This window comes from Hyperolius riggenbachi, chromosome 7, assembly GCF_040937935.1.
Source record: "Hyperolius riggenbachi isolate aHypRig1 chromosome 7, aHypRig1.pri, whole genome shotgun sequence".
Lineage (NCBI taxonomy): Eukaryota > Metazoa > Chordata > Amphibia > Anura > Hyperoliidae > Hyperolius > Hyperolius riggenbachi.
The window spans coordinates 21,793,211-21,818,271 of NC_090652.1; the positions used below are offsets into that span (position 1 = coordinate 21,793,211).

The window sequence follows — 25,061 nt, forward strand, 5'->3', positions numbered from 1 at the left end:
TTAGCATAATGTACCACACAAAGAAAGCCTAACCGGTGGCGGAAGAAAACAAGGCATAGATCATATTGTTGTGACAAGTAGTGATAAAGTTATTGGGGAATGAATGGGAGGAGCGCTGAAATTTGAAAATCAATGTGGTGAAAACAACCCGCGGATTGATATGATGAATTAGAACTCTTGTTTTAAAAACTTATTTTTACATACACTATACCATTGAACTAAACACAACAAAATGAAGGGAGACCCCATGCTGTGTGTGGCCCCCAAAAGTATTGAGGAAAAGGCAGGACGCACTTCCAGTCGGGCTACCACCGACCCGGAGGTGCTTGTGTTTTGGTCCTGGCTGCTGTGTGAGATAGAGGAGGAAGACTCTGCCCTACCGATGGAGGGGCAAAGACAGCTGAGCTGATGAGTATGACTGTGGCTATCTTCAGCTTAGCCCATTACTATGCTGCTGCCATGGAGACACCAGGGAACACATCAGTACCTCCCCTATAATATCACCATACCATTAGTCCTGCCCTCAGTGCTATAGAAAGAAGCAGACTAGGCAGACATAATCTACCACGGCATTAGCAGCTCCTATCATACTGGAGAAAGATTCTACTTCACATTACAAGTCTGCTCCTAAATCCCTGGGGGGTACTTGTCCTGGAAGATTACTGGAAGCAATGTCACCAGGTAATGAATAACTCTAGTCTTCCCCAGTAATCTTCCAGCAGATGTCCTCTGAGATGATCAGCAAGAAATGAGAGGTTAGGATGAGTCCCCAGCTTGGAGAAAGTCCTGACTGTAGAGCAGGTGACATCTGTAGTGTAGTTCCAGCACTGTGAGGCCACGTCATTGCTGCTGCTCTAATAATATGTGCTTCCAGGAGACTTGTGCTTGTATTCCCGTAACTTCATAAGCTGTCTGACTGTAACTTATCACCACCTTCCTGAGGTGACTAATGGTGCTCTCCTGTATGACTTCTCTGATATCTTTGAAGATTAGCCTTAACACTGAAACATTTCCTACACTCTGGACATGAATAAGGGCGTTCTCCTGTGTGACTTCTCTGATGTGTAATAAGATTAGCTTTCAGACTGAAACATTTCCCACACTCAGGACATGAATAAGGACGTACTCCTGTGTGACTTCTCTGATGTCTATGAAGATCATTTATCTGACTGAAACATTTCCCACACTCTGGACATGAATAAGGGTGCTCTCCTGTGTGAGTTCTCTGATGTCTGAGAAGATGAGCTTTCTGAATGAAACATTTCCCACACTCTGGACATGAATAAGGACGCTCTCCTGTGTGAGTTCTCTGATGTCTATGAAGATCAGCTTTCAGGCTGAAAGATTTCCCACAATCTGGACATGAATAAGGACGCTCTCCTGTGTGACTTCTCTGATGTGCTAGGAGAAGAGCTTTCTGAATGCAACTTTTCCCACACTCTAGACACAAATAAGGCTGCTCTCCTGTGTGAGTTCTCTGATGTTTAATAAGATCAGCTTTCTTACTGAAATATTTCCGACACTCACAACATGGAAATGGCTTTTCTCTGGTATATAACATGACTTGTGCATCGGCCCTGTGACACTTTGGATAAGTATTTGAGGTAACAAGATGGGATCTTTCAGAAGATTCCACAGGTTTGAAGAGATCTGGTGATTTGTCCTCATGGTGACGTCTGCTGGGTATATTTTCAGCAATGGAGTTCCCTGCTGGTAAATGTAGTGTGGCACCATTATCTTCTGCACCATAATCTGTAGGGGAAATGATAACAGTCAGAGAACAGTCATTGTCCGGTCAGCATAGGTAAAGAGCTGGCACATCCAAAGTATTATATTTATTGGTTCCATGTAAAAGCATAGGGCCAAGGTTTCAGAGCCGCATAGGGCCCCTTTATCAAGGCAAGATTTACTCACATGCAACAATCTGTCTGCTGCCATGTAAAGCTCCAATTTTAGGAGAAGGAGGGGGGGGGGCGTGGGGGAGGGCTCCTCAAGACACTCGTGCAAGATGATGTGTATCCACCAAGTGCCTTGCTGGATACACAGCAGGGTGCTGCCACTCTATTATAGCATAAAGGTGATCTCTATGCAAAAATGCGGAGGTCATACAGTCTGGCGCTGCATTCACATTCCATAAAATTAGCTTTATTGTGCTCGGCTCATTGGTATACAAAATTCTTCATATAATGTTCTTTATATAAAATGCACATACCCACTTGGAGCGTGGATTAGCTTGTGGGGCATAATGGTGGCTGCGGCCTGCCCAACGGCCGTTTCGCTCCACACACGCCTGTGAAGACACTAAACCTAGCGAAACGGTCGTTGGATGCGGAGGTTCATCCGCATTGGATGCGGAGGATGTGACGTGTATGTTTATGCGTTCCAGGATGATTGGACATAGGTAGTAGGTTACCTTTTGCTGTCGCTTTTCCACATTTTATGCAGAGGAAGTGACGCGTATGATTGTGCGTTCCAGGATAGCTTTTCATATAGGAAGTGGGCTGCTAGTCGGTGCTGTGTTAGTTACAGCACTTCCTTCTATTTTGATTTCCCTACCAATCATTAGATTTAGAATAGGTGTGGCTCTGTCTGAGCATGCCCAGTACCATTTCTTTGGGTATTTAAGCCCAACTCATTTGCTGAGTAGTCACCACCCGGTTCGGATGTCCTGCTCCCATGCGGCTCTTCTCTTGAAACTTCTTGTGGTAATTATCTACCTTTCTGGTTAATCGCTGTTATTTCTCAATTATTTGTTCATCTACTGGCTTTTGTTAGTTTTAAATAGTATTTGACTCTGGTCTGCAATGTTACTTATCAAAGTTAGTTACTTGATCTCTAGTTTTTTTTTGGCACTTGTTGCTAGTTGATTATCCCTCATTGCTGATTTTTTTGTTTGGTTCCTGTATTGATCCATGTAGGTGGCCTACCCTGGCTTTATATTTGTCCAGATGAGAGTCTACTGTGTAATTCAATGCAGGTACAGTTTATGTTCTTGCTTCTTATTTCTATGTCTTTTTCACTTTAGTCCATCCCCTCTTATCTATTATAGTGCACGCTAGTCTGTGTGCGGTGTTACCTCATTCCCTCTATGTTCTATTGCACGCTGGTATGCGTGGGGTGTTATTCTATCCAAATTACACTTCTTTGGTGTTTTTCTTTCTTTAAAGGGAACTGAGCACATTCTCTTTCACTGGAATCTCTCCTGGCATAGAAGCTGCCATGTTCCCCCCTCCTCAGTGAGGCGCTACACCTGCTATTGCCGAAATTCTGTTTTGTCCCCACTTTTATTGCCTGATGAAGCGGGCTGGGCCTGCGAAACGCGTTGCACTATTTTTGGGGTACCGTATAATAAATGTATTGTTTTATATGAAGACAGGATCTCGTGTCTGCTTTTGGGAGGCAAACCCACCACTTCCTCAAAGCAGTTTTTAAAAATTTCATTGACTTTTATCCTACTGGCGCCTCTGTTCTACATACAAATACTCTGTGTCCACTCCTGGTGGAGGGGAGTGCTACCCCCTTTCTTGTTTATTTACTACAGAGAGCGACTTCTTAATCCTGAGTGAGGACAGGTCTAATCTCCTCACCTGCCTATTGAGGAGATTAGACCATGTTTGTGAGTATAAATTCTCTCACTAAACCACTTACCAATTGTCTTTAACATACTACACCATATTAGGCTCTCGGTTTTTTTCTATTTTATTTTTCTATTTTATTTCCTTATTTACAGAAGTCAGAGATGCTATCTTGACACTTTGACACACACAATTTCTTTGAAGAAACAGACCTAATTACTCACCCCCTTTGTTAATGAAAAGGTATTGTTTACGTCTAGGTAATTAGCTCAATAAAACAATTAGCTTCCTGAAGTCTCTGCGGTTCGTGACGGTCGGGCAGGCCTGCTGAAACAGGCTAATAAAACTACTTTGAATGTAAAATACAAGGTAAAATGAAAGTTTATTTTAATAATGAAACAGATTGTTGGCATGCATTTTTCATGTGCTATAGAAATGTTCTGAGTGCTAAAAAAGCTGCTCGGTTCACTTTAAAGAGAACCTAGAGGGCGCAAATGTGCTGGGAATGCGAAGAATCACTCGCGTTCCCAGCCTGTCGGCTCCTGACGCGAAACCAGAAGTGGCTGCCAGCGGGGACACGAGGATCGGAGGGACACGACGAGGGCACCGGACAGCTGCAGGGGGCTATTGGAAGCCCCAGGTGAGTAAAAGTCATTTTTTTATTTTGACTTAAGGATCACTTTAAAGGTTAATTACCCTTTTATAGCTTCGATTGTATTACAGTTTTTTAATTGTATTGTGTTTTTATACTTTATAGATGTTCACTGTATGTATGAAGGTCTGAAGAAGGGTCACTGACCTGAAACAAATCTATGTTGTTGCATGTGTGAGAGTACAGCCACGCCTGCACAGTCCACGAGAGGCTTTGTGCTAGTGTGCAGGCGTGGCTGTACTCGTGCATGAGCAGTACAGACACGCTCGTACACAGAGGGGAGTACAGCCACAGGAACACATGTGACAAACTCTTGTGGAATATCTTCAGAGGGGCCCTGCGCAGCAATGGTGGGCTTGTGGAGCAATTAGGAAGCCTGGACTATCCAGAGCATTCCCTCTACTGAGGTACCTTTAAACTCCATAGGCTTGATTCACAAAGCGGTGCTAACAGTTAGCACCCTGGTGAAAAGCCCCTTATCACGCCTAAACTCAGTTTAGGCATGATAAGTTTAGGCGTGATAAGTTTAGGTGTGATAAGTTTAGGCGTGATAAGTTTAGGCGTGATAAGTTTAGGCGTGATAAGTTTAGGTGTGATTAGTTTAGGTGTGATAAGTTTAGGCGTGATAAGTTTAGGCATGATAAGTTTAGGTGTGATAAGTTTAAGCACAAACTGGGTTAGCACCGCAGTGCACAGCTGATCAAAAGTTTTGCGCTAGCAAAGTCTGGTGCACTTCGCATAGAGTTTAATGGCGCTGCTTTGCGCGTGGGACTTTGCTCGCGATCTAAACTTATCACGCCTAAACTTATCATGCCTAAGCTGGCTTTTCACCAGCATGGTGCAATGGTTATCACACCTAAAGTCTTTTACTGGGTTAGCACCGCTTTGTGAATCGAGCCCATTTAATCATCCAATAAGAAATTACCTATTTAGCTTACCTATCCTGTTGTTGTTAGTGGTCACTGTCAGATTTAGGAGAAATGTAATATGAAACAGGAAAGAACATTCTGCTGGTTTCCATCTTTATTGTATTCATGTTCAGTTTCTGAACACTTTCTATCTAGCAAGTGCATGAGGCTAAAGTGTATATGAGATAATGGGGGAGGGGGATCTAAAGGGATCCTCACTATCTCCAATATCTGCCCCATCCTTACCCCAGACACTGCCAAACTCCTTGTCCATGTCCTCATCATCTCCCGCCTGGACTACTGCAACACCCTCCTGTCAGGCCTACCTCAGAACCACATCACCCTCCCCCCCCCCCCACACACACACAATCCATCATGAATGCAGCAGCCAGACTAATCTACTCCTCCCACCGTTCTGCCTCCACAACTCACCTGCACAAATCCTTTCACTGCCTTCCAATCCGCTTCAGAATCAGCTTCAAGATCCCATGTTTGGCCTACAAATCTATACACAAGTCCTGCCCGACCGACATCTCTGACCTGCTCATCAGATACACACCTGACTGGCCACTTTGCTTCTCTAAAAACCTCCTCCTAACCACCTTACACTCCCATTCATGACTACAGGAATTGACTAGAGCTGCTCCCAAGCTTTGAAACTCTCTCCCACTTCCCATAAGGCTTGCCCCCTCTTTCCACATCTTCAAACAAGCCCTCAAAACTCACCACTTCATGGAGGCTTACCTCACCTCACCACTGCCCTAACTCTCTCTGCCGAGAACCTCTCGATACAGTCCCCCTCCTAACATGTCACCACTGCCTCTCTTTAGATTGTAAGCCTTTGGCAGGGCCCTTTCTCCTTGTGTATCCTACCTGATTGTGCATCCTAAATCCAGAATAACGTGAACTTGTATATTTGGGACTACCACTGCAGTGTATGATCTATAATAATATTAATACTAATCTGAACACTTGTATAGCGCTTTTCTCCTATTGGACTCAAAGTGCTCAAGAGCTGCAGCCACTGGTACACACTCAAGGGGCCACCTTGCAGTGTTAGGGAGTCTTGCCTTGAACTCCTTACTGAATAGGTACTGACCCTAGCCAGGATCCGAACCCTGGTCTCCCATGTCACAGGCAGAGCTCTTAACCAGTACACTATCTAGCCACTATGAGCTGCCATTGTGTATCTTATTGCTTATTAACTGTATTGTGTTGTCGGAAACCCCTGTTATCATTATCTGTAATCTTATTTATTGCATAATTTTTGGTGCTATATAAATCCAATAAATAATAGTAATACTAATTCTCTGAACTGCTCTTACCTGGTGATGTGAGGGGCGGCTGATTCTCCATCATGAAGTCCTTGTAGAGGTCCTTGTGTCCTCCTAAATACTGCCACTCCTCCATGGAGAAATAGACTGTGACATCCTGACACCTCATAGGGACCTGGCACACACAACAATAGTCACTATCCACACACATCCCGTGCTGATGCTGCATAATGTCCCAGAATCCTCAGCACTGCTCACCTGTCCCGTCAGCAGCTCAATCATCTTGTTTATGACTTCTAGAATCTTCTTCATGTTTCTCTGAGGTGTCAGGGAGTGAGGTGGAGGCACTGAGATGGTGGATGGGCCATGAAGACAGCTACCGGGAGTCTCACCAGATCTCTTCTTCACTACTTCATACTCCTGTGTAATAACACACAGCAACAACAATCATCATGTACATTCCCAGAATCCTCCTCACCTAGCACAAGCCTGAAATGTTGTGGTGATGATGGTACATTCCCAGAATCCTCCTCACCTAGCACAGGCCTGACATGTTGTGGTGATGATGGTATATTCCCAGAATCCTCCTCACCTAGCACAAGCCTGAAATGTTGTGGTGATGATGGTATATTCCCAGAATCCTCCTCACCTAGCACAAGCCTGAAATGTTGTGGTGATGATGGTACATTCCCAGAATCCTCCTCACCTAGCACAGGCCTGACATGTTGTGGTGATGATGGTACATTCCCAGAATCCTCCTCACCTAGCACAGGCCTGACATGTTGTGGTGATGATGGTATATTCCCAGAATTCTCCTCACCTAGCACAGGCCTGACATGTGGTGATAATGGTATATTCCCAGAATCCTCCTCACCTAGCACAGGCCTGACATGTTGTTGGTGATGATGGTGTAAGAAGGCAGTGAGGGACACAGGTACAGTACCTGTGTCCCTCACTGCCTTCTTATACCATCATCACCACAACATGTCAGGCCTGGTATATATATACATAGATAGATAGATAGATAGATAGATAGATAGATAGATAGATAGATAGATAGATAGATAGATATAGGCTGTGCAGAGGGAAAATCCTGTGATAAGTAGTTATGGACAGACAAGATGAACCTGTATGATTAGTGGTGGTGTGTGTGTGTGTGTGTGTGTGTGCGTCAGCAGTGTGTGTGTGTCAGCAGTGTGTGTGTGTGTGTGTGTGTGTGTGTGTGTGTGTGTGTGTGTGTGTGTGTGTGTGTGTGTGTGTGTGTGTGTGTGACCTCTCCAGTCAGCCCTCCCAGAATCCTCCTCACCTCTCCAGTCAGCCCTCCCAGAATCCTCCTCACCTCTCCAGTCAACCCTCTCAGAATCCTCCTCCCCTCTCCAGTCAGCCCTCCCAGGATCCTCCTCACCTCTGCAGCCAGCCCTCCCAGAATCCTCCTCACCTCTCCAGTCGGCCCTCCCAGAATCCTCCTCACCTCTCCAGCCAGCCTTCCCAGAATCCTCCTCACCTCTCCAGTCAGCCCTCCCAGAATCCTCCTCACCTCTCCAGTCAACCCTTCCAGAATCCTCCTCACCTCTCCAGTCAACCCTCCCAGAATCCTCCTCACCTCTCCAGTCAACCCTCCCAGAATCCTCCTCACCTCTGCAGCCAGCCCTCCCACAATCCTCCTCACCTCTCCAGCCAGCTCTCCCAGAATCCTCCTCACCTCTCCAGTCAGCCCTTCCAGAATCCTCCTCACCTCTCCAGACAGCCCTCCCAGAATCCTCCTCACCTCTCCGGTAAGCCCCTCCCAGAATCTCCTCACCTCTCCAGTCAGCCCTACCAGAATTCTCCTCACGTCTCCAGCCAGCCCTCCCAGAATCCCCCTCACCTCTCCAGTCAGCCCTCCCAGAATCCCTCTCACCTCTCCAGTCAGCCCTCCCAGAATCCTCCTCACCTGTCCAGTCAGCAGGCAGATGATCTCCAGGCTGAGCATTACTATCCTCTCAGTCATGTGACTCTGGTCCTCATCCATCCTCATTGATATGGTCATGTGACCTACACGGGGTGGGGAGGGGGGGGGGAGAATAGACTGAGGATTAACCGGCCTGTAGGACTATACAGTATAAGGACTATACTCTCTCATTACAATGCACATCAAGCTGTGACTTTGAGGGAACATTTGTTGTTATTCTGTCTCTCCCAGCTACAATAACTCCCCCCCCCCCCCCCCCCGCCCCATTACAATTATATACTGAACTGGTCATTTCATGGTTAGAGGGCAACAGAGCAAAATCAGCAGGGGATCAAATACTTCTTCTCCTCACTGCATGTACATCTGAGCAGGGGTCTAGTCCTGGAAAAAGAGGTGAGTGGACTCGCCTTAAAAACCCCTGCACCGCGCGCCAAAGAAAGGGGCGTGGTCAAGCACAACATGGGCATGGTCATGGGTGGGGCCAAATATACATGACCTTAGCAATGATGTAAAAGGTCTGCCAGGGAAGTTTGAGCTCTGCCGTAGTGTATCCCCCAAAAATAGATGTAATCTGACAGCATTTCACCAAAAAGACACATAATCTGGTAGACGTTCCTCCAGAATACAGATAAAATGGCAGTGGTTCCCCCAAAATAGACAACGTGGCAGCAGCATGTCCCCCAACATACACATAATTTGGAGGCAGTTCCCCAAAATACGCAAAACCAGGCAGCGGATCACCCAAAATACACGTAACACCCAAAATACATATAATCTGGCAGCAGTGGTCCCCCAAACATACACAATCTGGCAGCAGTTCCCCAAAATACGCTGAATCTGGCAGCAGCCGTTCCCCTAACATACACATAATCTGGCAGCTGTTCCCCAAAATACATAACAGCGGTTCCACAAAAATGCAGATAATCTGACAGCAGTTCCCCAAAATAGGTACCCCCAGGTAGCCAGGTCTATAGGTGTCCCCAGTATAAGTATTATTATTATTATTTATTGTATATATAAAGCGCCAACATATTACACAGCGCTGGAAGTAGCCATGAGTATAGTAGTCCCCAGTATATGTAGCCAGAGGTATAGTTGCCTAGTATATGTAGCCAGGGGTATATGTGTCCAGTATATGTAGTTAGGGGTTTAGTAGTCCTCAATATATGTAGCCAGAGGTATAGGTGTCCAGTATATGTAGCCAGGGGTATAGGTGCCCAGTATATGTAGTCAGGAGTATAGTAGTACCCAGTATATGTAGCCAGGGGTATATGTCCCCAGTATATGTAGTCAGGGGTATATGTGCCCAGTATATGTAGTCAGGAGTATATGTCCCAGTATATGTAGTCAGGGGGGTATATGTCCCAGTATATGTAGTCAGGGGGGTATATGTCCTAGTATATGTAGCCAGGGGTATATGTGCCCAGTATATGTAGGCAGGGGTATATGTGCCCAGTATATGTAGGCAGGGGTATATGTCCCAGTATATGTAGCCAGGGGTAAATGTAGCCAGGGGTATATGTACACTGTATATGTAGCCAGGGGTATATGTACCCAGTATATGTAGCCAGGGGTATATGTACCCAGTATATGTAGCCAGGGGTATATGTACCCAGTATATGTAGCCATGGGTATATGTACCCAGTATATGTAGCCAGGGGTATATGTACCCAGTATACGTAGCCAGGGGTATATGTACCCAGTATATGTAGCCAGGGTTATATGTACCCAGTATATGTAGCCAGGGGTATATGTGCCCAGTATATGTAGCCAGGGGTATATGTGCCCAATATACGTAGTCAGGGGTATATGTCCCAGTATATGTAGGCAGGGGTATATATGCCCAGTATATGTAGCCAGGGGTATATGTGCCCAATACAGAGCCGGGACAAGGTCCTCCAGCACCCAAGGCTGAGACACCAAAGTGCGCCCCTCCATCCCTCCCACCCCAGCCGTCACACACTGATTGCTATTAGACTAAGAGGCGCCACAGGGCCCACAACCTCCCCAACACCTTAATATCTAGTTATCTGGCTTGCAGTCACTGCCATGTATCCCCTTTTCTTATTTCTTTCTGCTACAAACACAATTAGGAATGACAGCTGAATGAATTCTGCTCCCCCACCTACACTGCGCCCTGAGGCTGGAGCCTCTCCAGCCTATGCCTCGGCCCGGCTCTGGCCCAATATACGTAGTCAGGGGTATATGTGCCCAATATACGTAGTCAGGGGTATATGTCCCAGTATATGTAGTCAGGGGGGTATATGTCCCAGTATATGTAGGCAGGGGTATATGTACCCAGTATATGTAGCCAGGGGTATATGTACCCAGTATATGTAGCCAGGGGTATATGTACCCAGTATATGTAGCCAGGGGTATATGTGCCCAGTATATGTAGTCAGGGGGGTATATGTCCTAGTATATGTACCCAGGGGTATATGTGCCCAGTATATGTAGTCAGGAGTATATGTCCCCAGTATATGTAGCCAGGGGTATATGTGCCCAGTATATGTAGCCAGGGGTATATATGCCCAGTATATGTAGCCAGGGGTATATGTGCCCAGTATATGTAGCCAGGGGTATATATACCCAGTATATGTAGCCAGGGGTATATGTGCCCAGTATATGTAGCCAGGGGTATAAGTGCCCAGTATATGTAGTCAGGGGTATATGTGCCCAGTATATGTAGCCAGGGGTATATGTGCCCAGTATATGTAGCCAGGGGTATATGTGCCCAGTATACGTAGGCAGGGGTATATGTCCCAGCATATGTAGGCAGGGGTATATGTCCCCAGAATAGGTTGTCAGGTGTCCCCCAGCATGAGTGGAGCAGCGCAGTGGAAGGAGAGCTGAGCAGACAGCGGGGAAAGGGGGCCATCTCCCCCCTCCCCTTCCCTCACCTTAGGTCTCTCCACCCTCGCTGTCCCCTCCAGAACTAATGTGCGGGCGGCTGGCAGCGGGCGGAACTTACCTCTTCCTCGTTCCGGTGCAAGAGGGAGCTATCCGCTGCCGCTACTCTGGTCTGGTCTAGACCAGAGCAACGGCACGCAGATCTTACCCGGATCGAGGAAAAGGTAAGTCCCGCCCACTGCCAGCCGCCGCACATTAGTTCTGGAGGGGACAGTGAGGGATGGAGAGCCCCAAGGTGAGGGAAGGAGGGGGGAGATGGCCCCCCTTCCCCACCGCTGCTCACAGCTTTCCTTCCACTGCGCTGCTTTCCTCCACACATGCCAGGGTGGACAGCGTCCACTCTCTGAAAAAAGCAAGTGGACGTCGTCCACCCGCATTCACGCAGGACTCGACCCCTGCATCTGAGCTGAGGACAGCTGCCCACTATCCGTTACATGCAGCAGTTTCTTATAGTAGCTGCACTGCCTAACACTCACTGACACTCACTGGCACTTGTGTGGTTACCGACACTGCTATTCAGCTGCATTAGCCAATAGCTAAAGGGGGCGGGGCCACAATGTCATTATAAAGCTCTGTTTATTGTTGGGTCAAATTTGTTTCTGAGTTGATGCCAAATTTGTTGCTGGAAATCACATGCAGCTTGATATTGGGCTAATCACATGCATAAGATGCTGAATTACACTGGCTCTGTTTCAAAAAAAATATATCCAATTATCAGGGGTGTTTCTAGCCACTTTGTCACTCCAGGCAAGAAAACCTGTGGCGTGGCGTGGCGTGGCGCCCCCCCCCCCTCACTCAAATCTCAGGGTCAGCCAGGGGACAGTGGGGCATATAATATCAAGAGGGGGCACGCCACTCACTATGAGGGTCTCCCCTCTGCTGCTCTGCACACTGTGCCCAGACCCACACAGCAGCAGGCATGATGCTATATGCCCCTGTATTATCCATTCCCAGGCCAGAAGCCACATGGGCGAGCGGGGGAAGGGGGGGGGCACCTGGATGACAGGATCCATATGGGATCTCCACTCACACAATATGTTCCCCTTGGAAAATCCCCCTTATCGGAACAATTATGAGAATATACCTTGAATGTATCACTAGACCTTATGTTAAAAAACCAAACCTTTCCTTCAGCCACCGGAACTATCGGTTGGGCTTCAGGGTGGATCTTTTGAATGGTAGCCTCGCATTCTGCGTTATTGAGCCTGCAGGCTTCTTCACTAAATTTGGCTTGCCCCGGCCAACGGAGATACTTCTGCAAGAATTGCCCGCATGAGGACAACTCTACTTGCTTCACCTCCCCGTCTAGCACCAAAAAAGGTTGACCTCTCAGGTCCTGGTGTAAGACACGGGTTGAGGTGGGAACTAAGGAAGTAGCGGTGCCTAAAGGAATGTTGCACCGTTTCCATTTGTTCACCCAAACATCTCGAAGCTGCCATGCAAAAGATCCTTCTCCAGAAAAATTAATATACCTCCCCTTGTCCAATCTCTCGCTGACAAAATATGTCCCCAGCTGTCCTGATTGGACCTCTTCCCCCCTTACGTCCTGAGGCACAATATGTACCTGAGGTCGGGAAGACTGTACTCTCTGCAATCTTTCGATTAAGAGTACCTCTTCACTTACCCAACTATCATGAGGATAAGCTGCTGCATATGGACTGTGTAATATCGTCCCCTGTTGTGACCCGTGTGGTGTGAATGGGGTTCCCTGTGTGGGCTTTCCCTCCCCCGGGACCGCTCTCCCCACCCTCTTTGTCACCTGGAAATGTGGCTTGATCTCGATTGTTACTTCTTGTTTCGAGAACCACCCACCCTTGGCTTTCCAGCCTTTACGTGTGTATAGTTGTTTCAGAGGCACTCTCTGTTGGTAGCTCCAGAGTGTGATGTTGTCCCCTGCGTCTCTCTGGTAAGAGAATTGACGCCTCCTGCTCGTTCCTCTCCAATCTGGAACCATCTCACTCTGCATAACCAAGACAAGGTACCCCTGAATCACACACTCCACCTTTTGCATGTACCCATTGTACTGCAATGTACCTTTTAACAAACCTTTGGATCGGTGCATCGATTCTGGAAATGTGGCATTCAATAGCAGATTTACACTGCCATTAAATTCCCACTGCCCGCACACTTGACCCTTCAGACCTTTCACCCACATTGTGCCATGAAATTTGTTTTCTCCTGGCACAAGTGCTCTTTCCCTCCATCCCTGCTTGGTCCATCTGCGCCAAGCGGAGGGAGGTGTGAAAGGATCAGTACCTTTGTCACCCAACATTAACATGCTTGGGCCTTGCATTCTCATTAACCCCTTATTATACATGAAAATGTCCTCTCTTCGTTCTCCTAGGACGGAATGGCAACCTAGGATCACCATCAGCATGATACTCTTCATTATAAAAGCACCACCTTGGGAAAGAAAAACATTAGCACTTTGCATTATGCTTTGCTCCGACAGTTTTGTTAGTCTCTTTCCGATCTCCGAAATCTCGTGTTTTAGTCTCTTTCCGATTTCAGGAATCTCGTGTTTTAGTCTCTTTCCGATTTCAGGAATCTCGTGTTCCTCCAAGCTTAGATTGGCACCTGGAACCTTTCGCTTATCCGACTGACATCTCCATCTTTGCTGCCAGCACTGCAGCTGTCTCAATTCCATATTGCCAAACACCTGCAATCGAAATACAAACAAATCAATTCTTATTACTGATTTGGGATTCGCCCTGCGGCTTGTACTCTTTACACTTTAAATTGATCAATATGTACCGTAATTGATCTCGTTGCTTTATGGTTCTCATGAACTCTGTTTACTCTTATTGGTAGATTGGAGTTAAACTTCACCCCCCCTACCTCAGTACTATCCTCAGTACTTACCTGTTTACAATATGCTCCCGCGGACTTCACCTATGGAAGCTCGCTTCACCTTTGGAAGCTCTCACCCCATTGCAGCTCACTCCACATCCCCCCTTATCTCTCCATGCGCGGCCGTCGCATGCACAGATTACGGATGCCACACCTGATGCTGCTTTGCAGGTGAGCCTGCAATGCTCTTACTCATTATCGCATTTACTTATCTAGAACTTCATCGCGATACCAGCTCTGCTAGAAGTTCTGTGTGTTGTACCCTCTGATCCATGTTTGCCGTGCCACTACCCCCAGACTTCACAAAAAAACGGCTGCCTCCCTGTAGGAAGGAGCACTTTACACTTAAACTATACAGGGTGCAGGGCTAAGCATACCAGCGTCACATGCCTGTATGCAGATCCCTGAATGCCCACATGGAAGGTAGTCACATGGCAAACAGCGTACTGATACACTGTCACTCTGTAAACGGCAATTTTATCATCTGTATAATTGCCCCATGAACTGTTGTCAGTCCTTGTTCTTTGTGCTACAATTGATAGGAGCTGGAAAAAACATATTTGACCAATCAGTGGACGAAAAAAACGCACAAAAAAAACAGCCCCAGCCCAGCATAGACCACTCAGTCAAGCTCTGGCCCTGTCCACGACAAAAACCGGAAAAAAACGTTACCGCTCTGCAGAAGCGGCGACGGAAACCCGAATTGGTCAACTCCCTTTTTTCCAACTCCGGCACCCCCCTGATGCACTGTCCACCCCTATACTCTATTGGGAACTCATGCTGCACCACCCATTACGGTGCTCCACTTACAGGAATAATCCCGTAAGCAACCCAGTACAGATACTTCCCTGATCTGCGCAGCACTTGCAAATCACTCCCTGGGGACTATCTGACTTATACGTGTTTTCCTAGCTGGGAAACACTTCCTATCGTGAGCCTGCAACTTGCTTGGCTCCCGTATGCGGACACTCCCTGTGTCCAGACTTCTTCTGAGGAAATCATCTGGAAGCCAAGAAACTCAGTAGAATCTCTCTACTGTCCCCACTCTGGACCCCCCTCCCACCAGCTGCTTCCGTGCACGGCGCCTTGTGCACAGCTGTGACATGGGACGTGGGATCCCCCCAGCACATCCTCCCCCCTGCCATCGGGGCGTGCCTATCAGTGGGCGCTTCCCGCCCCCTCCCCTCCTGATACATCATGCAGATGGGAGTGGCTTTCTCAGAAACCCGACGCCATGTTGAGTCATGGCATGCCAGCCAAGATGGCTGCTATCAATCTCCCGTAGCAACCGCTTAATCCTATACACATTAGGAGAAAACACAGTCAGAACATACATACAATGTATATGCACACTAAACATTTCAGCAGAAAAAGCTCTTCCCCAAGCTTGGCATACCGCTCTACACACTCTCGGATGGAAAAACATCCCAAAAGAGAAATACCAGAAATTCCACCGTGGAGTCTCCTATCTCTGAACCACAGACTCTACCCAGCAGAACATCTCCCGAACACCCCTGCTGTCAAAAAAAAAGAAAAACTACGTCCGAGCCCCATACAGTAGCACCACCCACTATCTCAGCTGTCACTCTAACGGTTTCATACCTTCAAAGCGACCCAGGTCCGTGGCTGCGTGCATCTGAATAGCTCCCCGAGAAGAAAAAAAACATACTTCCACCAGCTAACACATGCATTAACTCCTACTAAAACCTCACAGCTGTCTCTCTCTCCCTTTCCTCACTACCAGTCTCCTCTCACTTCCCTCTCTCTCCTTCTCCTCTCCCCCCCTCTACTACTCGAAAGCCTTAGCCCCCCCTTATCTCTCCTGCGGGGGACTCCCATATCTGGCAAACCTCCCAGACTCATACACGGGAGAAAGACAAAGGAGAAAGAAAAAAAAAAACCTGAAACTGCACGCAGCAGCCACTAGCACAACCCGAGAGAGAGAAAAAAAACCTACACAGGAAAACCAGTACGAACATACACTGGAAAATTTAGAGAGAAAACACTGCTGGAACAAACTGTCAACATGTAATACCAACACTTTCATTAGAATTAAACAAATGAAACACTATACTTGCCTGGCTGTACAGACTTGTACCGACTTCCAATCCGATCAGCTGACGGCAAGTTTTTTCCCACGAGTCGATGGACCTCGGTGAGCGTTTACTGAGCGTTCTCTCAGCGGATTCTCGGTCCCAAAGGTAACTTGCTCAAAACCTTTGCCTGGGATACCTCACCAAGGAATCCTTCGTTCGGCTAGATTGCGTGTACAGCACAATCCAAATAAAACCGGTCCATGACTCGCCGCTGATCATCACCCGGATTGCAGCCCGTGTGTTGGCCTTTCTCTAGCGGCCTCCCACACACTACTTATCCTCTTGATAAGTTTTCCAGTCCGCGTCAACTCCGCTTATGTCGCTGTGCAATATCTTGAAACCTAGATAACAGACTGACATCTGGCCCGGTCCTTGCCTGCCTTTTCTGTTAGACAGCGCAGCTGGGTTCACGGCACCACTGTTAGAACCTGTTCTATATCACCTTGCTTCGACACCATTAACTTCTTACAGTTGCGTCTCACAGACTGTGAGATCACTTGACTCTCCACACACAGCAAGTAGGAGATAGACTTTCTCGGGCTCCTTCAATGTTTACGGTATTTATTCAAGTAACAGAAATACAGATAGATACAGTTTATCATCTCCTTGCAAAGCAGACTTCCATGTTGCGTTACAGCAGCGTGAGTACCTTCCTTCTGAAAGTACCCAGGTCTTCTTGTATCTACTCTATGTTACATCTAGACTACCTATGTACAGCATACATTATATCAGATTACAGAAAGGAAGAACATACTTAGAGAAATAATTGGGTTCCAGTCAGTATTTGAAGCATAGCAGGAATCAGAGAGAGAGAGCCCCCTTTTCAGCTCGTCCGGCTATTAATACCGACTAGGAAAGAGTTAAACGTGACATCATATTCGCCACCCCTAGATCAGATTATTGGTGGACCCTACTCGTGGTGTCATCATACACACCTACTTGATTAATAATCAATGATGCATTTGACCCAGATGCAGGGACGTGGATGTTTAGTAAATAAGGCCGATGTTTACTGTTCCTGTGGTGTACGTATTTGAGGTCAGAGTGGCCGATGGCCTTCTTTTAGGAACATGTTCTCAGTATCTGCGTGTATCCTCTGCTACACGCAGACCCTGAGATGCCTCTGCCTGCATCACAAAACTCTATTTAGTTTAAAAGCATATACTGCGGACAAGCCTTTTCCATAAAACTCAGGCCAAGTAACTGAGGCCTACTTAAATTATAACAGCAGTCATAGCTGTGAAATCCTTCCAAAGTTAACAAGGCATCCAAACCCTTTTTAAATACACTACATAAGAATACCATTTGACACAACTACGTCCTGTGGTAATTATACCACACAGGGGTGTAGCAATAACCATAGCAGCTGCTATGGGGCCCTGGAGATGAGGGGGCCCAGGTGGTACTTGATGTATTCACTATTATCTTTCCTTTTTATTCTCTACCATGGACTACACAAAGTGTGTATTGGACGAGAATGTTAATTGCCCAGTCAACTCATATCCATAGGGTAGGGGCATTATGTAGAAAGAACAGAGGCGCCAGCAGGATAAAAGCAGGTAATAAAATGTTTAAAAGTGCTTTGGAGGCAGCGGTGGACTTACCTCCTGTAAGCAGACACTATAAACTGTCAGTTTAAATCTAAATAAATTTTATTGGCATACTCCAAGGGGGTCGCAACGCGTTTCACAGGTGTAAACCTGCTTCCTCAGGCAATATAACATAGGAGCATACAACAGTAAAAGGTCCGGGTAACACCTGGCGCCTCAGACATGTTTCTCTATGGCTCATGTGGGTAATATTACAGTTAAACAGTGTGCTGACCCGGGAAGCTGTTATGGGGTAATGGCCATTTTCAAAATGGAGGACGGAGAATTCCATTGATCACAGTAAACAAACCAGACACAAGAGAGGAAGAGAGGAGGAAGAGATTGATGAGTAGACTACACGGGAGGTAAGTATGGCGTATCTATGTTTATTTTCAATTCAGGTTTGCTTTACACAGCTCTATATCTACAAACATGCATTTTCTCCCAGTCCCTGTATCCTCAGCTTATGCACCAGGCTATTGTGGGGAACAGTGTCAAAAGCTTTCACAAAGTCCAAGTTCACTACATTTACAGCTTTGCCAAGAACTAACTTTGCATTCAGCACTTCATAAAACCTGAGTGTGTGTGTCAGAATACAGACGATGATGAGCTGACATGAGATTAGGCTCTGCTCATCCCAGAACACAAAACTGGCATTTTATTGTCCATTTTGCTGGATCGAAAGCTTAGGGAAAAATCCAGATGTCAGAATTTCTAGAAATGATCCAGAATGTAGGTTTACATTACAGTAGTTCAATACACAATAATAGACATTTCAGGTCATCAGCAAATACATTTATTTACAGTTTAGAGCAACGATTATTAAGGGCGACAAACATTGAGAGTTCATATGAGACAATACTACATTTACCCAGTGCCCACTAGTCAGGGCTTATGCAATGCCAATGAGGAGATCTGATTGGCTCTCACATGAGTAGCTGTATAGCAAAAGGAGGGTTTCTCTATAAACCCTATTCCCACATTTACTATGGAATATGAGAAAATCTGTTTAACAATGAAATCAGGCACCGAGAACATACAGTGGAAAAAAAAAACCACGGCAACAAACTATTATGAATTTAGAACTTATTTTTTTTTTACATGATTTTTAAATATATCATTGATCTGCTCCTTTAAAGAGTCACTGAAGCAAAAAAGAAAATGATGATATGATGAATTGGTTGTGTAATATAGATAATTACTAGAACATTAGTAACTAAGAAAATATTGTCATTTTTATTTTCAGTTATATAGTGTTTTTTATAGCATTGCATCATTCTCTAATATTTGCAGTTTACACACTACTCAGCATTCTAAATGATTTTACACAGCAGGCCAGTGAACGTTTGTACTGTCCTCTGGAGAAAAAAAAGAAGATACAGTCACTGACAGTTGAGGTAACAAGCTTCAGAAGACAGAGCTCTCTGCGACTTTGAAAGTCGTGGAGCTCAATGGCTCTTTTGCATAGATAACAACTGGGGTTTCTTAACTCTTCCTGTACTGGAAACAATATTAGACTTATGTCTCTGCTCCTAATGTTTTATTTCTGAGCTGTACTACACATACAAATCATTATATCATACATTTTGTTTCACTTCAGTGTCTCTTTAAGTAAACACAACAAAGTGAGGGGAGCCCCCAAAAGCAATGAGACATGACGCACTTCCGGTTGGACTACCTCCGGGTTGGAAGTGTCTGTGTGTGAGTCCAGGCTGCTGTGTGGGACGGAGGAGGGGGGGGGGGGACTTTCCCATACCGATGGAGGGGTGAACACAGCTGACAAGGAAGACTATGACTGTCGCTACCTTCACTGCAATTGGCATACTCGATAACCATATGGGCGTGGTGATTAACACCAGCCCACCTGGGCAACACTCACACTTCACTCCCAAGTAGCTATTTAAGACTGGGATTTTGCGCAGTGCACAGCTCTGACGGACTATTATGCTGACAGTTTTGATATAAATTTGGTGGAATTTTTTGTTATTTTCCTTACACTCTACACTGTAAAATGTATCACTTCTGACGAAGCCTGTAAGGGTGAAACATGTTGCATTACTGTGCACATCAGGGGGTGTTTTCATCTCTCACCACTACTGTCCGCGGATGTATGGTGTACATATGGGCAGAGGTGAGGCCAATCGTGGATGGCTCTATACTTGTACAGTGAGGATAAGGGGACATTACCTTTCATTATGCATTTTAACAGGAAAAATAAGAAAATAATGGGGAAAAATGCATTATTTCTCATTTTTTCGGCCACTATAGTTTCAAAATAAATCAATCTCCTGTGGATAAAACCGACACATTTTATTTGCCCAGTTGTCCTGATTATTAAACCATTTAAATTATGTCCCTATCACAATGTCTGGTCCATAATTACAAGCCTGTATGTAGTAAAGTAAAAGAACTTTTCCCTCATAAAATATAGATTAAAAAAGCTGAATCCCTAAGGCAACTATTTATGTAATTTTTTATTTTAACTGATTTTTTTTTTTACAAGTCTTTTTTTTTTTGGCGGGGGGGGGAGAGACTTTGGAAGTGTAAGTTATTAATTGTATTGTTATTTAATAAGTGTATGTATTTGCCTGTATGTGTAATTTTACTTTTTGGCTACTGGATGGTGCTAGTGAACACTCTCCTGTTTTATAGGAAGTGTTCACTTCTTTATTTTTTTTTTTTCATTTTACTATGCTGTGACGGCTACCTGCTTTATGAATGGATGTGGCCACTAATCGCGGTCACGTCCATTCATTCAAGGCATTGTGATTGGGTAGAGGACCGCTCAGTCCTCTTCCCCAATCTCAGATTGCGGTGACCCAACGGTAAACAGCAGCGGGAGTGGCGCGCACACGTGCGGAGTGGCGGTGGGAGCTGGCGACTTATCAAAACGCCCTTTTGCCGCTAACAGGCTCAAACAGGACGTTTTAATAAGTTAGTTTGTCATTAAATGGTTAAACAGTCTGTGACTCAAAAGCTTTTCATACTAATTTTGCTTTCAGGGAAAAATACTCTGTAGCCTGATATGCAAATACAACACTGGCTGTGCATTGAAGCAGACACCCCTTTACGAAGGATTTGTCCCAATAGAGCTAAATCCTACACACAATGAATTAAAACTTTTGCCTCTGATATTTAACATGAAAAGTAGGAAAATGTTTACACAGCTACTTAGACATTATTTGTACATTGTCATTTTAGAATACTTGGGTATTGACAGTGTTCCTTTAACAATTTTGCATTCTCACTTGAGCCATTGGTTACACATGTCAGGAATTAGAGGAGAATACCCCCTCCCCCTCTCTATAATGCAGGATCGATGCCAAACCAGTTATTGTGTCTAGCAAAGCACAGTATAGATATGCTTTGCTTGTATTACTTTATTTGTCGCTGCCCCATAGACGTTTAAACTGCCTAATAAAGGTTATGTTTTAGTGCCTTGTGGACCTGTCCCTTCCTGGGAACAAGTTTTTAAGCATTAACAAGGAAGATAGTCAGAAACAATGGCTGGAGGCCCGCCTAAAACAGGTGACTCTGCCCACCACAGTTAGAATAGGTGGATCTTCACTTGTCCTGGAAGATTACTGGAGACAATGTTACCAGGTAACTAATAACTCTAGTCTTCCCCAGTAATCTTCCAGCATATGTCCTCTGAGATGATCAGCAAGAAATGAGAGGTTAGGATGAGTCCCCAGCTTGGAGGAAGTCCTGAATGTAGAGCAGGTGACATCTGTAGTGTAGTTCCAGCACTGTGAGGCCACGTCATTGCTGCTGCTCTAATAATATGTGCTTCCAGGAGACTTGTGCTTGTATCCCCGTAGCTTCATAAGTTGTCTGACTGTAACTTTCCTCCTGACGTGACTAAGGACGCTCTCCTGTGTGACTTCTCTGATGTCTCATAAGACTAACTTTCTGACTGTAACATTTCCCACACTCTGAACATAAATAAGGACGCTCTCCTGTGTGACTTCTCTGATGTATTATAAGATTAGCTTTCCGAACAAAACATTTCCCACACTCTGTACACAAATAAGGACGCTCTCCTTTGTGAGTTTTCTGATGTGTATTAAGATCATCTTTCAGACTAAAACATTTCCCACACTCTGAACACACATAAGGACGCTCTCCTGTGTGTCTTTTCTGATGTTTATTAAGAGAAGATTTCTCACTGAAACATTTCCCACACTCTGGACATGAATAAGGAAGCTCACCTGTGTGACTTCTCTGATGTTCAAAAAGTTTAGCTTTCTGACCGAAACATTTCCCACACTCTGTACACAAATATGGACGCTCTCCTTTGTGAGTTTTCTGATGTGTATTAAGATCATCTTTCAGACTAAAACATTTCCCACACTCTGAACACCCATAAGGACGCTCTCCTGCGTGTCTTTTCTGATGTTTATTAAGAGAAGATTTCTGACTGAAACACTTCCCACACTCGGAGCATGAATAAGGACGCTCTCCTGTGTGACTTCTCTGATGTGTAAGAAGATGAGTTTTCCGACTGAAAAATTTCCCACACTCAGAACATGGAAATAGCTTTTCTCCAGTTTGTAACCTGACATGTGCATTGGCACTGTGACACTTTGGATGGGTATTTGAGGTAACAGGATGGGATCTATCGGAAGGTTCCTCAGGATTGGAGAGATCTGGTGATTTGTCCTCATGGTGACGTCTGCTGGATATATTATCAGAAATGGAGTTTCCTGCTGGTAAATGTAGTGCGGCATCATTATCTTCTGCACCATAATCTGTTGGAGAAATAATAACAGTCAGAGAACAGTCATTGTCCTGTCAGCAGTCATGTGTGTTGCCGTAGCAGTGACAGATAATGACAAGAGAATATACAGGGTGGTGCAGGAAAGACCCCCGTGCTCCTCTTACTCTATCCCCGCTGGGGGATGGTGCAATTTATTATTGTGGGAATAAAGAGGACCTGTATATCTCTCCAGTGAGGTTCTGTTACTGGATCCACCTGTAGGGAACACACAGGGGGTGGGAAAGGCAGAAATATAGGATTCCTCTATTACAGCATAAAAGTGATCTCTGCCATGTAGTCCCAGTGACTGCTGTACAGAAGCAGCTTTGTGTGTGGCTGGGGGAGCTCTGCAGTGTATTGCAGCTCACAGACAACTAACCCATGCTCTCTAATAAACTCCTTATTAGAATCACCTCCCGGTACAGAGGACATTAGGGGGTTTTGAGGTGCCTTGCAATGTAGTAGCAGTGTCAGGGTGTTAAAAGACAGCTCCAGAGCACCTGGAAGTGGCACCCCGAAGTCACTGATCCCCATCACGTCCCACTTCTGATCCTCCCACTCATCTTCTTCATCCTCCAGCTTCACTTTAATCCCATCTTCATCCTAAACACAGAAAATAACAGGAAATAACACTGTTACAATGCAAGCACTGATGAAGTGAGGTCATTCCCTATGGAGTCGGTGTTGTGTTTACAGCCTCAGTTCCATCTACCTGATGAGGGTGGGGGATGGTGGGATCTTCCTGTGTACAATCCTGGGAATAAAGAGGACCTGTATATCTCTCCGGTGAGGTTCTGTTAGTGGATCCACCTGTAGGGAACACACACAGTGGTGTAAAAGGCAGAAATATAAGATTCCTCTATTACAGCATAAAAGTGATCTCTGCCATGTAGTCCCAGTGACTGCTGTACAGAAGCAGCTTTGTGTGTGGCTGGGGGAGCTCTGCAGTGTATTGCAGCTCACAGACAACTAACCCATGCTCTATAATAAGCTCCTTATTAGATGGGGATTAGCAGAGATGTCACAGTCATATCCAGGGAGAGGTATTCATCCTACTCACCCTTGTCAGATATGTGGGCGTGGCTGCACAGAACTCCGTGTATGAGCGTGGCCACGCTGCATGTGTGAGAGTACAGCCACGCCTGCACAGACCACGAGAGGCTTTATGCTAGCGTGCAGGCATGGCTGTACTCGTGCATGAGCAGTACAGACACGCTCGTACACAGAGGGGAATGCAGCCACAGGAACACATGTGACAAACTCTTGTGGAATACGTTCAGAGGGACCCTGCGCAGCAATGGTGGGCTTGTGGAGCAATTAGGAAGCCTCTGCACTATCCAGAGCATTCCCTCTACTTGGGTACATTTAAAAAAAAGTACAGGTTGTCTTTAAAGTGGGCCGAAGCTCCATTTTAATCATCCAAGAAGAAATTACCTATTTAGCTTACCTACCCTGTTGTTTTAGTGGTCACTGTCAGATTTAGGAGAAATGTAATATGAACATTCTGCTGGTTTCCATCTTGATCAGTGACTGAATGGCTTCTATCTAGCACGTAAACAATAACCGATGTGAGAGGTACAGTATATGGAGACTGCCATATTTATTTCCTTTTAAACAATACCAGTTGCCTGGCAATAGTCCTGACCCTGTGTCTCTAAAACTTTTAGCCATAGACCCTGAACAGGCATGCAGCAGATCACGGACTCTGACTCAGCTGGATCAGGTTTTACTGGATTAGCCATATGCTTGTTCCAGGGTTTTGACTCAGACACTTCTTATGCCAGACTTCCAGGCAACTGGTATTGTTTAAAAGGAAATAAATATGGCAGCCTCCATATCCCTCTCCTCTTAGGTATCCTTTAAGTGCTTATGAGATAATGGGGGGGGGGGGGGGGGGAGAGAGAGAGAGAGAATCTAAAGAGTATCTCCAAGATCTGCCCCATCCTGACCCCGGACACTGACAAACTCCTTGTCCATGCCCTCATCATCTCCCACCTGGACTACTGCAACACCCTCCTGTCAGGCCTTCCTCAGAAGCGTGTTGCCCCACCATGAATGAAGCAGCCAGACTAATCTACTCCTCCCACCCTTCTGTCTCCACAACTCACCTGCGCAAATCCCTCCACTGGCTCCCAATCCCAGTGTTCTCCCTAGGGCTAATTAGGTGGGCGGGCCGCCCGGCTGATTTGAAACCCCGCCCGCCTGTTGTCATGTGCTTGCCTAGCTTCAGCAATGGACCTTTTTAAACTGCACATAGGAGCGCTCCATTACCTTCTTTCAATCAGCGCCAGCTCTCGCATGCTCAATAGTGAAAGCTGAGGCTGTACACTGCAGGAGCGCTCCTCTGCCAGTCACCCCGAGCTTTCTGGTGAGGCAGGGATTGGCTGGGCAGGCTTTCTGACGACACAGGGATTGGCTGGGCGGGTTGTAAGGGGCGGGACTCCTGCTTCCATTCTCCCTCCCGCGTCTGCCCTCCACGAGAAGTAGGATCTATGTA

The 25,061-nt window shown here is 45.9% G+C and overlaps 1 protein-coding gene across 3 annotated transcripts in view; it reads right to left on the reverse strand.

The window, feature by feature from the left end:
- Window positions 1-693: 693 nt before the first annotated feature.
- The window catches only part of LOC137524145 (zinc finger protein 391-like), a 32,339-nt gene continuing 7,971 nt past the window's right edge, over window positions 694-25,061 (reverse strand). For 2 of the 3 annotated variants that reach the window (XM_068243712.1, XM_068243711.1), the window contains exons 7-9: window positions 23,277-23,374; window positions 23,065-23,167; window positions 18,172-22,556 (exon numbers count right to left, since the gene is read on the reverse strand). In XM_068243712.1, coding sequence (XP_068099813.1) covers window positions 21,667-22,556; window positions 23,065-23,167; window positions 23,277-23,374 — 1,091 coding nt within the window. In that variant the 3' untranslated portion in view covers window positions 18,172-21,666. Of the gene's footprint in view, window positions 1,546-18,171; window positions 22,557-23,064; window positions 23,168-23,276; window positions 23,375-25,061 lie in introns of those variants that run through there. The other variant, XM_068243713.1, reaches the window with a different exon arrangement.